We start from the raw sequence: 14,677 nt of genomic DNA on the forward strand, positions 1-14,677 counted from the left end.
CCTAGTGCTGGAATCTCAGGGGCAGTGTCATGGGCCGAGTGGGAGCTCTGAAGCCACAGGGGTGGAGCCTTGGCCACAGAACCAGAACTGGGGACTGAGGAGGCAGAGCTGTGCAGGTGGGGGGACTGCAGATGCTGAGTCATGCAGGCGGGGGTCAGTTCCAGTGGCCCAGGGACCATGGAGGAAGGCTGGGGCCACGGGCTGGCTGGGGTTCTTCCCCCACCTAGGTCTCACTGAGGAAGTCACCCAAGGTTTCCCAGGAGGTGCCTGTGGCACCTGAGGTGCCTCCTCTGCTCAGATCCTGCACTGGGTGGTAGGGGAGGGGACTTAAACTCCCAGTCACAGGGCACAGCATGGGGGAGTGTCTGCTCTGCCTGCTCCCTCTCCAGCCTGGTGGGAGCAATGCAAAGGCCACTGCTGCAAAGCCAAGTCCCAAGCAGACCTGGTACCATGCACCTGAGAGCTCAGGATGGTGCCAGCTGCAGAAACCTGGGATCGGCAGCCACAATATCTCTGCTGCACCTGTTCTCTGGTATGTTGCTGCACAGACTCTGAGCAGCTCTCTGATCTGTCCAGAGGTCTGTGGTGGTGAAGAGAGCACCCTCACAACTCAGGTCACAGTACCTGTGGGATGAATGTAGTACCCCAGGGCTCTATCTTCCTGCTTTTCCCTATGTGTGGATGCCCCCCACAGATCCCTTTGACCTTGCTGAATGAATCATCCGTCACCTTCTCCTTCACTCTGAGTGTCTCATGTTGCTTCTGTGAGGTTTTAAACTGTTTTTTCCCAAGAAGAGCTGTCCATAGATAGGCATCCACCATTTCCACGGGGCTCCAAGTTTCTCAGGGGTTGATCTCTGCCAATATCTTGCTTCTTCTTGTTCTGCTCTGCAACTTCTTCCCGTGGAGTCTCTGGTAGGTTCTGGTGCTTTTCCCTCAGAATTACACCTGAGCTGTGTTTTTTTCCATCTAAAACTTTTCCTTCTTTCTGAGAAAGATCTGGTGACTGATGTCTCTAGGCAGCCGTCTTCTACATTTGTTAATATCACCAATAATTTCATCAGTAAAGTCTTTAAGTATTGGGAAGTCGTCAAACTCATGGTAGCAGACACAAATTTTCCGAAATTCTAATTTTTGCTTGAACCCTCCAATGTTATTATGCTAACAAATTCTACTATTGTTGTTTAATTATGGTTATTTTTCCTTGGAGTGAAAGGTTCACTTTATTCATTTTCAAGAACACGTCTGCCATGTATAGAAGTATGGGTGTCCATAGTTTAGCTGTTATTTGTTCCATGTTATTTGTTCATGGTGTTCCATGAAAAAAGTAGCTGGTTCAGCTTACAACCACACAGGTGATTTTCCTTGAGACAACCAGCATTGAGATTGAATGGAATTTGGCTGGGTGATGACAGGAACATGGCCTTGAGCCAGGAGTGGGCAAGGGGCTACAGATTCCTGGTTTGTGGGAGCCTTCCTATGGTTGGGGGCAATGTCAAGGGTGGGGTGTGGCAGGAGGGAGGATGATGGACAGACTTGTAGGCTGCAGGGTCAGAATTAGCAATAGTGAGCTGCCTTCTGGGGATGTACCCTTCAATTTGTCCCCCTGCATCCTGCCCCTACTGATGCCTCAGGTGGAAGGGGGTGGGGTGTTGTTGAGTGACCTCAATCCACAGCCTTTAGACTCCTGGAGCAGACCTTCCTAGGTAGGAAGTTCCCAGGTGTCAGGGACACAACCCCCAGGCCCCACAGGCACCCCCAGGTTGGTCAGGCATATTGAGGGCTGGGGATGAGGAAGGAGCTCAGGGAGTGTTGGGCAATCCTGCCCTTTCCCAGGGAGGAGGTACTGGGCTTATTCACAGGGCGGGTCCCCAGGTGCTCTCAGTCTGGGCCTGGTCCCTCCTGTGTTTCTCTCGGTGCTGTGGACGGAGGCGGCTCAGAGCCTCAGACCTCTGCCCTCCTGTCCTCCACCTTCTGTCAGGGACCCCAGGCTCTCCTCTTCTCTCTGGGAAGCCAGAGCCCAGTGCACCGTTCCCAGGGAGGGAGTGCCCTGCAGTGGGAGGGAGAGGAAGGCCGGAGGAGGCAGCAGCTGGAGAAGGAGGGCAGGGCCTGGAGGCCAAGTCTGGAAGGGAAGGAGCTGCCGCCAATGAGGGGCAGGCTGGCTGCACCCTGACCAGCTGGCTGGGACCACACAGGACCCACAGGTACTGCTGAGTTGGAGTGTGAGTATGTTTCTTCTTCAGAAGTACTCTCCCCTCAAAGTGACTAGAGTCCATCAGGTAGAGTGTTAAGATCAGGTTTCTTCTGCCCTAGAACTGGGATCCCCTCCCCTACTCCTATATCCCCCTCACCTGGCCTGTCCCCACTGGGAAGGAATTCTGTACATTAGACCCATCCATGGGAGTTTGGATTTCTTGATTGTACCATTCCTGGATCTTACTTCCCTTATCTATAAGAATGGGAATCCACATTAGAGGATTAGTGTGAGGATTAAGTGAGACTGCATGTGCAGGTGTGTACATGGGCCTTGCACACAGTAGACACTCAATGAAGTTGAGTTGCCAGTGTAATAGAATGAGGGTGCTGAGCACCTGTTGTGTGCCAAGGACCCTGAGAAGCCTGAGCCAGGTGCTGGCCCTCGAGAAGCCCGCAGGGTGTTGGGGGAGGCAGGCGGGCACCGTGTGGTCGGGGTGGGGGTGCTCCGCTTGCAGAGTGAGCACAGACACGTTAACACCTGCCGTGTCTCTCTCAGGGCTGCCATCCACATTCACCTGGTTGGTGTCCTGGGACCACCTGAGGATGCTGCCGTGGCTTCTTATCTTCTCCAGTCTGGGTCTCCGGGTCTGGAGTAAGTTTTCTTTTCCTGGACCAAAGAGCAACCAAGAAGGGTCATCCTAAAGTCTCATAATAGGAGACTTTAAATGCTTACTCCCTCTTGGGGAGAAAGAACATATTGTGTTGATAGCACAGAACTTGGAGTCTATAGACCTGGGCTCAAGTCCTTGCCCTGTCTCTAATAATGATTTTAAACAAGTGATTCAGCTCTTTAAAACTCAATTTTCCCTTCTGAAAATTGAGATAAGGTTACAACCTCTAAACTTATTGTGACGATCAAATGGAATGGAGCACTGAAGAACACAGCACTTGGGCAATAAGGCAAATAAATGGGAGCAGTGACTATATTTGTACCATTTTGATGTCAATCAGAGTCTAACCTCTGACTTGGGTTTGTGCTTGTCAATAAGAGAAAGTTCCTTGGGGGAAAGAATGTCAGTGGACACACTCATCTCCCACCATCCTTCAAACAGAAGCACAGACACAGCAAGTGCCCCCAAAATCAGTCCTTGGGGAGCTGGCCTGATCCATGCAGGCAATTCTAATCCCTCCTCCACATACCCTTCCCCTCTGCTTAGGGAGAATTCACACTGGAGAGCACTTTGTGGTTTTGAAGTGCCTGAGTACATTTCCAGGCTATTTTTTTGGCCAATTGTGTGTGTAGATGCAGCTCATGAGAAAAGGATAATATTTCTGACTTCCTGCCCTTTTCCTATTTAACTGTCACCCTGGGGGATTGCCTGGAGCTGGCATTGGAGGAAGCCATGCCACCTGATGCTGGAGGGGGCTGGGGGATGTGTGAGGCAGAGGGACTCTTCCTGGCCAGAGCCTGTGCTGCTGTGATGGCTGGTACAGGAGCTCTCTGAAGACTGACGCAAAATGGAATATTCCTTTGCAGGTGATTCCTCCTGGGACAAAACACAAGCTAAGCAGACATCAGAGGGGCTTCAGTATCTGTTTGGCAACATCTCCCAGCTCCTTGAAAAAGGCAAACTGGGTCTCAATGGTGAGGAGGCATGGCGACTGGCTGGGGTTTTCATGTGACCGGAGATGTCTGAAGTCTGCAGAGCCGCATGTGACTGGCATGGGGCGAATGGGGTTGAGGTGCAGACAGCAGCACCAGAAAACCACCTGCACGAATTGCCCTAGGCCCTTGGTATGGAGGGGTGCTGGGAGGGGATACCTGGGAAGGGGAGAAGTAGCCTCTGCAGACAGGGACCCCCTGGCCTGAGGATGGAGACCCAAACCCTGCCTCAAGGAGTCCTGAGACTGAGGAGGGGACACAGCCGTGTTCAGGGGAGCCCTGGAGGGAACACACGTAGCCACAGAGGAAATGGTCAGTGAGCACACACAGAGGGCGTCAGTGCTGAGGTGAAGCCAAGTGAGGCTGCTCAGGGCTTTCTCCAGGGATAAGCAGGTGAGACAGAGATGCCCCCTGAAGTGGGGGCCTGGGCTAGAGCAGGGAGGATCTGGAAGATGGGGTCTGTCCATGGTGGGATGGAGGAACAAAGCACCCAGGTTCCCTGGTTGATGCAGCCTGTGTTGGGGTGAGTGTTGCTGAGATGCGGATGCAGAGGTGGGCAAGGGAGGGTGCACCTGCCTACTGAAGGCTTCTTTCTAGGGCTCCTCCACCACCTCAGGGCAACACAGCGCAGGTGTCGTGCAGCCCAGGTGGCTAGTGAGCAACCCTGGGGCAGCAGCACTGAGTGACATCCCCACGGCTCTCCACAGATGTCTCCACCGTGGTCTCGCGCAAGGAGTGGGGGGCGGAGGCTGTCGGCTGCAGTGCTCAGCTGACCAAGCCAGTGGATGTCCTTGTCATACACCACATCCCTGGACTGGAGTGTCACGACCGGACTGTGTGTAGTCAGAGGCTGCGCGAGCTGTGGGGCCACCACGTCCACATCAACAGCGGGTGCGACGTGGCCTACAAGTAAGGGGCTGGGCTCAGGTCCCCAGGCTTGGGGTCAACGCTGCTCCCCTGGGGTGCTTCTCCTGTCCCTTCTCATTTCTGCCTCATTTTCTGGGTTGTAGATATATAAGTTTTACAGTGAATAAAATATTTAAAGCATCCATAAAATTCCAAATTCTTTGGGATTTTCTGTGAGGTCCCCACCTCTGAGATTTTCTCAAAGGAAGCAAGGAAGTTTGAGTGATAACCACACTCTCTGCCCACCTCCAAACCTGACGTGCACAGTGCACCACAGGCTACAAACAACTTGTGCCTATACGAGGGCATCTGCTCCTCAACAACTCTGTGAGGTTGGTAGGCAAGCACCACCATGTCCATGCTACAGGAGAGGGGACCCAAGAGAGAGAGGTTGTCTAATTTCCTCAAAGTGGCTCAAAATGGTCTCTTCACCCACGGTGCTCTCCCCACCACAGCATGCATAAGGTCTGGCCTTGTTGAGCCGACCATCTGTCCACCTATTGCCCTAATGGTCACTCTAGTAGGCCTTACGGTTGCCTGCACCACATGTCCTTGGCCCGTCCCTGACTTTGGCCAGCTGTGGACAGTTCCTGAGTGTGGTGGTCATGTCCCTCCTTAAGGGCCAGAGCATCTCTCTGCTTTGCTGCTTCATGGCTTCCCCAGCCCCTGAGGACGAAGGGGAAGGAATGTCCGCTAGGGGCAGGAGTTGGTGGGTAGCTTCCTCGGCGCCAGCCCTTCTCAGGGACATTTCTACAGTGCATGCTCACAGTTTCTTGGTAGGCCAGGGGGTGGGGTGGGCCCAGGGAGCTGCTGTGAGCCAGCGCACTTCCACACACTGCTGAGTTTCTCCCGTCCATCTCACTCTCCTTGCTCCCTCACTCTGGCTTCTGGGATCCCTTCCCAAATAAGCCACCTGCATTCGCATCCCATCTCAGGCACTACTTCATGGGACAGTTACCTGGCAGGGAGAAATCAAATGAACAGCCTCTTCGGGGATTACACAGGCAGCGTGAGCTTTGGAGGAGGGAGGAGGACCATGTTTAAGGAAGTGTAGAGGCCAAGGAAAGCCTTCCATTGTGTGGTTGGGTCAGTGTTAGTTACTGTGGAGGTCCCAGGACCTCTTCTCCTTCTGAGTATGTAGGATGATTTATATAAAACTCTGCTGTCTGAGCAAGGGAGGGAGGTAGGGAGTATGGGAGTGGGTTCTTTTGAATTCTAAGGACTAGCATAAATGACTTGGTCTTTCCATTGGCTGGGAAGAGTCCATACAAGTTCCTTTTAGTGGACATGGTTTGAGCTCTTCTCCCTTTTGAGACTGGTTATGTGGTTTCCTCTCTCAGGAAATAGTGCTACAGTGCCAGCCATCAAACCTGTGTTTCCTTTCTTCCATAGCTTCCTGGTTGGGGATGATGGCAGGGTGTATGAAGGTGTTGGCTGGAATATCCAAGGTGTGCACACCCAAGGCTACAACAACATCTCTCTGGGCTTTGCCTTCTTTGGCACCAAGAAAGGTAATGGTTATCCCAGCTGACCTTCTCCAAAGAGTTCTCTACTTTGTCTCAAGGTGTCCTTGAGACGTCCTTGTCTCAGGCATCACTTCATGGTGAGTAGCTGCTACTCTGCTGTCTTCTCACCTTTCTCTCCCTTCTTTGAAAACCCGCTGTCTCTTGGAATTCTCTTCTCCATTGACTTCCATGACTCGGCATTTCAATGGGCCTCCTCCTACCTCCTTCCCAACCTCTGCAGCAGGCTCCTTTTGCTCTTGCCATCTTATAAGTGAGGTGCTAGCCAGCTCTCCCTCTGCAAGCCTGTTCTCTTGCTCTCCTCTTGAAAGATCTGGGCTTCAGCCCTCACCTCTATGTCAGTGACTATCACATCTTCCTCTCCAGCTCTGACCTTCCTGCAGCTGCAGGCTGTGCTTTCCAACTTCTTGCCAGGCACCTACTCCTTCTATCTCTTTTTCCTAGATTTTTCTATATATTTTTAAAAAACCACTCTGAGTCATCTAATCTCTGACTCCCTTCCACTTCCTTCTGGTCTACTGTTCCAAACCTCACCCCGACCCCGCATCCTAACACACACACTCCAGGACCATTCCTTTGAGTCTGTGCACCCTTTTCTGTTAACAGAGATCTTGTTATTTAGTTTCTCATTTTCCCTTCCCAATACCTTTTGAAATAGTCTAGGTAGATTTTGTGATCCCTATTATACAAAGGTGTGTCTAAGCTTCAGAGAGGTCAATGACCCAAGTGACACATCTAGAAGGAGAGGAAGCAGCACATGAGCCCATATCGCCCGTCTCCAAGTCCAGGTGGTTTCTAGCATGCCAGAGGACTCTTTGTGTTCAGCTTATGTTTTCTCCCCCCGTGACTACTCATTGTCAATTTTTAGCTTGGGATCTTGAGCACATTACTTCTTGGAGTCTCAAGTTCCTCTTCATGAATAATGGGGCTAAGAACAGCATCTACTTCAGAGGGTTGTGGTGAGAATTAAATGAGTTAATGCAGGTAAAGAGCCTGGAACGTGCCTGGAAGGGCCCTACTGGTGGGAAACCCTGACTTGGCCAGGCGGGTCTCCTGAGTGTGGTGCTGCCTCTGCTTTTTCACGGAGAGAGGGAGTGAATGAATGACGTCTTGGCAGGTATTTGGGAAAGGACTTCATCTTGAGCCATGGAGAGGTCTGTCCAGGCAGATTCTTGACTTTTAGGCTGTCCGATCTGGGGGATGACCTGGTCCCCTTTCTTCCCTTCCAATAGCTATGCGGGGGCTGGCACGGCATCTCATCCTCCCCAACAGGTCCCCTGAAACTCAGGCCAGACTGAAGTTTCCAACTGATTGCTCTCTTCCAGGCCACAGCCCCCGCCCTGCTGCCCTGTCAGCCATGGAGGGCCTCATCTCCTACGCAGTCCAGAAGGGCCACCTGTCACCCAGGTACGTTCAGCCACTTCTTGTGAAAGCCGAGAACTGCCTGGTCCCTCGGCAGAAGGGGAGTCCAAAGAAAGGTAAGACCTTCAGCCCTACTGGGCCTCCCTACAGACTTCCCCCGACCCCTGACTGTCAAACATCATTGGGAATGACCTTTCCAATGGGACTGTCATTGGATTCCTTCTGATAGGCAACTGGTCACCCAACTCTCTGAAACTTCAGGGCTGGCAAACCTTGAGAGGGACGACCCTACAGCCCACCTCTTTATCCCTCGATTTCTAAACTGATAGAGCTATGACATTATGCTTGGGATCATATATGCACACTCATTTCTTCAATCACTCAACAAGTATTTACTGAACACCTACTAGATCCTGAGGACATACCAAGGAACAGAACACAAAAATTCCTGAACTCATGGAGTTTCAATCTAAAGGGCAGAAAAAGATAATAAACTAATAAACAAGTAGCATATTTGGTATATTATTTAGTATATGGTGAAAAGTGCTATGGAGGGAAAAAAAAGCATGGAAAGGATCGTATCCAGTTGTACACATATTTATGCATTCACACGATTATACACAAAAGCACAGTTCTGAATGCAAAACCCAGGACAACACTAATATACTGAAGTGCCTAGGAAAACTTAAGTCACCACTTATGCTGACGTTAAAGGAAGAGTTTAACATGATTCAGGTAATAAAAGGTGGGTCCTATTTTGGGTTTTACAAGCAGCAACACCAAAATCAGTATAACTTTGATCTCTGCGTTTGGACTGGTGCCACCTGTCCATATTAACTGACAGAGTTTTATGGATTACAAGTGACCCTCAAAGACAGGCTTTCAGAATAAAACACCCACGTCCCACTGTTGGGACACAGTCGCTCCCAAGTCCTGCAGTCAGGGCCAGGGTGGGTGCCCAGAGGTGGGGGGACACTGAGGATCCTGAGGAGCAAGTTGGTTTCGGTAGAGAGGTGGCCGGCATGGATGAGCAGAATGAATCCTCCGTGGCTTTTCGCCCCACTGCAGCCTGCCCCAGTGTTGTCCCGCGGTCTGCTTGGGGGGCCAGGGAGACCCACTGCCCCAGGATGAACCTCCCGGCTAAGTACGTCGTCATCATCCACACTGCTGGGAGAACCTGCAACGTGTCGGACGAGTGCCGCGTGCTGGCCCGGGACATCCAGTCCTTCCATCTGGACAGACTCAAGTTATGTGACATTGGATATAAGTGAGTGGACTTGAGCATGGTGGGCTTCTCTTCCTTTGGGGGCAGAAACTGAACCCTTGGAATGAAGGGGAAAGGGAACTAATATTTACTGAGTACTCACCACGCAAGAGGTGTGTTATGAATAACCACCTTGATTCCTTACACAACCCTGAGCAGGTCTTATTTAGGAAATAGCTAAGAGGGTGGTCGTTTCTCCTAAGCATGTTCTCAAAACATGTGCCTTTTAAAGGTAGTATATTGACATGATGGATGCCAAGATTTTGCTAAAAAGATATGAGAGCAAGCAGCATGTGTGCAAGATTGTGAAACCAGTAGAAAAGAATCAGAAGGTTGTGGCTTTCTCATGCAATCGCCTCCCACTGCTCAGTGGCTGGGGCTCTGCCCCTCGGTGTGGCCGCAGCCAGAAGCTGTTCCCTTTTGCTGTAGAGTCCGGTTGCTCCTCTGATTCTAGAAACTCTCACCTTCTTTGGAGAGAGTATCTTCCCTGTCTGAAAGCAGGTGGAGAGACTGGATAATACTTGTTGATTTCTCTAATGCCAAGGTCAGTGATTCTTCAATAAAGAACACACTAACCTAATGGGAGAGTAAAAATTTCTTTTTTTCCCTCTCATTAAGCATTATTTTAATGGATCTCAAAATTCTGTGACAGATTTTTGGTCAAGGCTTTTCTATTAAAAAGGACTCATTTTAAAAAGTAACAAAACTGCCACACACACACACACACACACACACACACACACAAATGGTCCACAAAACAAGTAGAAATATCTTGAAGGACGATGTCAGAGATCGCAGATAAGACATCTGGAGTCAGACCCCATCTAATATTCCATTAGAAACAATCACACTAAATTTTAAGTATCAGGACAGGCCATCACTAGTCATATGGCATATTTGTACATATTCATGGGAGGATCGCCTCACCCTAGGGGCAGTCATGGCTTAGTGGGTGGAGCTGGATTTCAGTCCCGCTCTCCCCAAGCCAGGCACCTTTGTGCAGGAGGTAACCTGCATGGCCGTACGCAGCGGCCCTGCCCTAGATGAATTTGCCATGTCTTAGTATATGCTACGGGGCTGACTGTCTCTCCTCTCTCTGTGCCCCTTTTAGTAGCAACCCTTTTGTGACAACAGAAAACTTTTCCTCCCACATTTATCATCTGTCAGGATCTACCAAGTGCTTTGCTAGGTTCTGCCATACAGGATTATTCACAGTGCTGCTGTCTTTAATTAGAGTGGAGACCTGAAAATTGACTGTAAATCTGGAAATCCTAAACCGGAAAATGGTAGAGGTTGAGGGGAGGTCCTTTCCCTTTTCCCACTCAGGTTTCAGGAGACAGGTGCTTGTCCCTTGACTTTTAACCTTTTATTGTGTCCCCTTCTATCATAACTTCATGACTGTGCCATTGTCTTATCTTGAGATGGTCTGCAGTCAGGATTGAACACTGACTTGCTGGTAAATTATAATTCACTGGCAACACGACAGAGCATGCACTCTGTGGGCACAAGACCATGCTCTGGGGATGCCAGCAGCTGTAGCAAAGCTAGGGCGCTTGCCTTCATGGAGCTAATGCTTTAGTGAGAGAGAAAAACAGTTAAACAAGAGGTCCTAGTAGGGTAGCTCAAGCCTTATGATGGGGACACAGGGAGGGTAGACAGGAGGCTTAGATCGCTGGGGGATGGTGTGAAGGGGATGACATGCAGCCCCTTTCTGTTGCCTCTTAGGAAAGGCCTAGGTTCCTTCTCAGAGGACTTGAGAGAGGTTCAGCCTGATAAACACAGGTGCCAGAGCAGCGGCGAGTGGTGAGGCTGGGAGGGCAGTAGAGGCCGTATCATGAAGGATCTTGTAACTCAAGCTGGGGAGTTTGGACTTGGTGCTGAGGACTGAAAACAGGGCTTCGACATGATAAAATTTGGATTTTAGAAAGACTGGTCTGGCTATTGCTTCAGGAACGGATTGGAAAAGGGTAAAACTGCAGGCAGTGAGATCTGAGGACAGGGCAGCGATCCAGGCAGGATGGGTGGTAATGTGGCCAGGCAGTGAGGGGTGGAGGAGCTGAGGGGCAGAGGAAGTCAGTGGTTCATGGCTACGGTGTGGGGGTAGTCAGAGGACAGTGGGGGGAGGGGGGACACCACTGCCCAGCGTGGCTAGTGGGTGGTGAAGAGGGTAGGCTGATGCCCGCGCTCCTGGCTGGGACGAGTGGGTGGCTGTGGCGTTCACCAACATGTTCTACCAGAAAGGGGGAACAGATGGGGAAGAAGGCCGGTCCTGTTGGGAACATGTGGGCTTCCATGGGTGGTAACTGAAGCCAAGGAAGTGGGCAGGCTGGTCCTGAGAGGATAGGTCAAGTAAGGAGAGAAGAGGGGTTGGGGTAGCAGCCTGAGGAATCCACATTTGAGGAAATGGCACAGGAGGATGAGGTGCAGAGGGGTGCAGCCAGAGAGGAAGAAAGCGAGAGGGTGTGGTGTGGTGGGGCGAGGGGGAGAGAAGGTCTGCAGGAGGCGAGGGTTGGCAGGGTCAGATGCGCAGAGAGCAGTCGGGGCAGGGCCGGGGGGAGAAGCGTGCACTGTACTTAGCAGTGGGACGTCCTGGGTCACCTTGGGGGAAACAGTTCCCTTAGTGGGGTGGGAGAAAGGCCCAGCATCGAAGTCTGTCGTTCTCTTTGTTCTTCACTGACTGTGAGCTACTTGTGGCAGACTGGTGTGTTGGAGCCGGATGGACACGTGCTGGCTCATGAGAACTGGTTGTTAGGGATTCAGGAATTTTGAGAGCCAGTTGTTAAATTATTGGTAGCCTGAAATCAGCCGTGGGAGTATTACAGCGCAGAAATCAGCAACGCCGTAGATGGGGATCCCTCTCCCCACCTGTCTCCTCCGTTTCCCCCATGCTGGCTTGCCAGCACCCCACTGCGAGGACTCTGCCTTATGTGTCTCTGCCACTCAGTGCTTAGAACTTACAGACAACCAAGTCTGGCGAGTAAGGACGTGGATGAATTAATGAATGACAGAGAGAAGCAGTCCCAGGGTGCCTCCCTTTCATGCTGGTCTCGTCTCCCTCTAGCTTTCTTGTGGGCCAGGATGGCGTTATTTATGAAGGAGTGGGTTGGAATGTCCAGGGCTCCCGCACCCCTGGCTACGATGACATTGCCCTGGCTATCGCCTTCATGGGAACCTTCACAGGTAAGTGGATGCTGCGGGCAGTAGCGTCATTGCATGGTATTTGAGGGAGGCATCTGACGTGGAAGACAGAGTCTCAGACTCAGGCATCATCTTGGTGCCTGCATGTGCTGGACTGACCCAGCTTCAAATCTGACATTTGGCTCAGCTGAGTGTGACCAGAGGTGACCCCCAGACAGAATGCTCACCCTACATCTCTCCTTCACACTCAGCCAAATGTCTCCCTCTTCCAATAGCTAAGGAACATGTGAAGCAAGGGGAAGAGATCTTTGTACATACTTTTAGTTCTTCTTAGTTGGCAGATGCACCCCTTCCTGGTTAAAGCAGGAATGTGGGGACACCCTGCCTTATATGCCAAAGCCACACTGAGCCCTGGTCTCTGCTTTGAGAATGCACACTGCGGATTGTCATGGCCCAGAGCTCTTGATCAGAGTTTGTTTAGACTCAGGGGACTTTGGCAGAGCCTCTGGAAGGAGGAGGCCACACCACTGGGGCTGGCTCAGGCTGATACTGCAGTGGGCATTGGGCAGGGGTGGGTGGTGAGTCCTGGATGGTGCCTGCTGATGGAGCTGAGCATTGGGCCCAAGTGCGAAGGGTACAAGCGGCACATGTGTGGCTAGAGCAAGGCTTCTCAGCCTCAGCAAGATTGACATTTTGGCCCAGATAATTCTTTGTTGGGGGGGCCATCCTGTCCTAGGATGTTTGGCAGTATCCTTGGCTTTTACCAACTATAGGACAATAGCATCCCCCTGCCCCCTAGTTTTGACAGCCAAAAATGTCTCCAGACATTGTCAAATGTCCTCCAGGGGACTAAATTGCCTACCAGGCTAAACTTTGCAGTGGATAAAGGCTTTGCATACTCCCAGAAAAATTGTATACATTATCCCAGGCTCGGCCCTTTTGATTCAGAAAAATGTTGGCACTGAGGAATCTGAAGTCTTGGCCTGGTTTTCTGTCTGTCTATAGGGTGGAATATACCAGCTTTGTGGTTGGGGTGGGGTGGGGTGGGGTCTGGGAGTGTGTCCTGTCCTAGGCAGGGTGCCCTGGAAAACTGGGCAATGGGCCGGCTGTGTTTTGCAGGTACCCCGCCCAATGCCGCAGCGCTGGAGGCAGCCCGGGACCTGATCCAGTGTGCCGTGGTCGAGCGGTACCTGACTCCCAATTACCTGCTGGTGGGCCACAGCGATGTGACCAACACCCTGTCCCCTGGGCAGGCTTTGTACAACATCATCAGCACCTGGCCTCATTTCAAACACTGAGGGAGGCCCCGGCTCCTTCCCAGACTGCTCTCCCTCCCCTGCTGGGTCTCCTGTCCTCACCACCCACCCTGGCTCCATACCTGTGGGCCTGCCCACCCCCACCAGCTCAGCTTGTCCCCCTCCCTCAGGTTAGGATGACCATGTCCTCTCCTGCTAGCATCTTCCAGGGGCCTCCAAGCCCGTGGCTGGGCAAACAGCCCTCTGAGTCTGAGCCCAGCTGTCCTTGCCCCTCACCTTCCTCCCCCAGCACCCACCTCCTCAGCCAGGTGAGAAGACAGCCTGTCCTGTCATACTTCTCTCTCCCCCTGCACGTGCCCTCTGCCTGGTGTCCTCTCCTGCTGTCTGCCTGGCAGCCCCCCCACTTACCCATGCCCAGGTCGCTGTGCTTGCCCCTCCTCTCTGCTCACACATGGACTTGCACGTGTTTGGATGCAGCCTTTATTTAAGAGCTATGATTGTTTACAGATGTGTCTGTCCTCTCTACTAGGTTGTGAGTTTCTCCAGGGGAGGAGCTGTGTTTTATTCATCTCTGTGTCCTCAGTTCCTCAGCAGTGTCTGAATTTAATAGATGCTATGGACACTTGTTAAGGAAGGGGATGAATAAATGTCATCCCCTCTTTGGAGGGCCTTCTTGGACCTCTTTCCCACCAGCATTCTCTCTGTTCAAGGCTCAGAGCTGGCTCTGGTCATCTGTCTGTGTCTCTAGGTTGCCTGCTTCCCTGGACCTCTAGAGCACCCCGAGGGCAGGGGTCATGTGTTCCTCCAGGGCCATGCCAGGGCTGTGTCCCCACGAGCTGCCAATGCCTGCTGCTTGCCCTTGCCTGGCCGGGCCCTGCTGGGTGTTGGGCTGGGCAGGGACCCAGAGCCTGAGTGCTCTGCAGCCCTCCCTGCCTGGGCCCTTCACCTACTTGCTGGGGGCACATGAAGTGTTCTTTGTTTCCTCTGGGTCTTGGTCTGGGAAAAAGGGTAGGAGTATAAGAGGGAAACAGGAGAGATAAATAAAAGAAACAAAATAAGTGGTATGTTTTGTCAAAAAATTTTTAGGTCTTCATATTTTGTCTTGTTTTTAGTGTGTTTCTGTAGCTCTTATAATAACAGTAATAAACGTAAGTGTCCTCTATTTCTAAAGCAAATACATTGTGCTCCTCAAAGTGTATAATGACCTCACTGGACCTCAGTGTCCCTGCTGGCCATTTTCGCTCAGGCCATCGGTGTCAACGAGTGTGGGAAGTATTCTCCGTTTTCCAAGGGGCAGCCCAGCCCAGAGAGACTCTGGGTCTCTTGTGGCGCCCAACAGGGGGAAGTGAGTCCAGGAGGGCACTTTCCC

At 51.7% G+C, this 14,677-nt stretch overlaps 1 protein-coding gene across 2 annotated transcripts; it reads left to right on the forward strand.

Annotated features, from left to right (window-relative positions):
* The first annotated feature begins 2,799 nt into the window (after positions 1-2,799).
* PGLYRP4 (peptidoglycan recognition protein 4) lies at positions 2,800-13,350 on the forward strand. 2 transcript variants are annotated; one of them, XM_069478729.1, is made up of 8 exons: positions 2,800-2,848; positions 3,734-3,841; positions 4,567-4,768; positions 6,158-6,276; positions 7,614-7,766; positions 8,719-8,917; positions 11,976-12,094; positions 13,172-13,350. In XM_069478729.1, the coding sequence occupies exons 1-8, from the start codon at positions 2,800-2,802 to the stop codon at positions 13,348-13,350; spliced, it is 1,128 nt and encodes a 375-aa protein (XP_069334830.1). The 2 variants fall into 2 exon arrangements, with proteins under 2 accessions (XP_069334830.1, XP_069334829.1); XM_069478728.1 differs by having other exon boundaries at positions 3,734-3,832; positions 4,543-4,768.
* Positions 13,351-14,677: the final 1,327 nt, after the last annotated feature.

Source organism: Eulemur rufifrons, chromosome 8 (genome assembly GCF_041146395.1).
Source record: "Eulemur rufifrons isolate Redbay chromosome 8, OSU_ERuf_1, whole genome shotgun sequence".
In the NCBI taxonomy this organism is placed as follows: Eukaryota; Metazoa; Chordata; class Mammalia; order Primates; family Lemuridae; genus Eulemur; species Eulemur rufifrons.

Excerpts from the sequence above, each read along its gene's own strand:
- PGLYRP4 (XM_069478728.1), top strand. The coding sequence starts at position 2,800 with ATGCTGCCGTGGCTTCTTATCTTCTCCAGTCTGGGTCTCCGGGTCTGG. Across the intron at positions 4,769-6,157 it reads GGGTGCGACGTGGCCTACAA|CTTCCTGGTTGGGGATGATG; the intron begins GTAAGGGGCTGG and ends TTTCTTCCATAG. Across the intron at positions 6,277-7,613 it reads CTTCTTTGGCACCAAGAAAG|GCCACAGCCCCCGCCCTGCT; the intron begins GTAATGGTTATC and ends GCTCTCTTCCAG.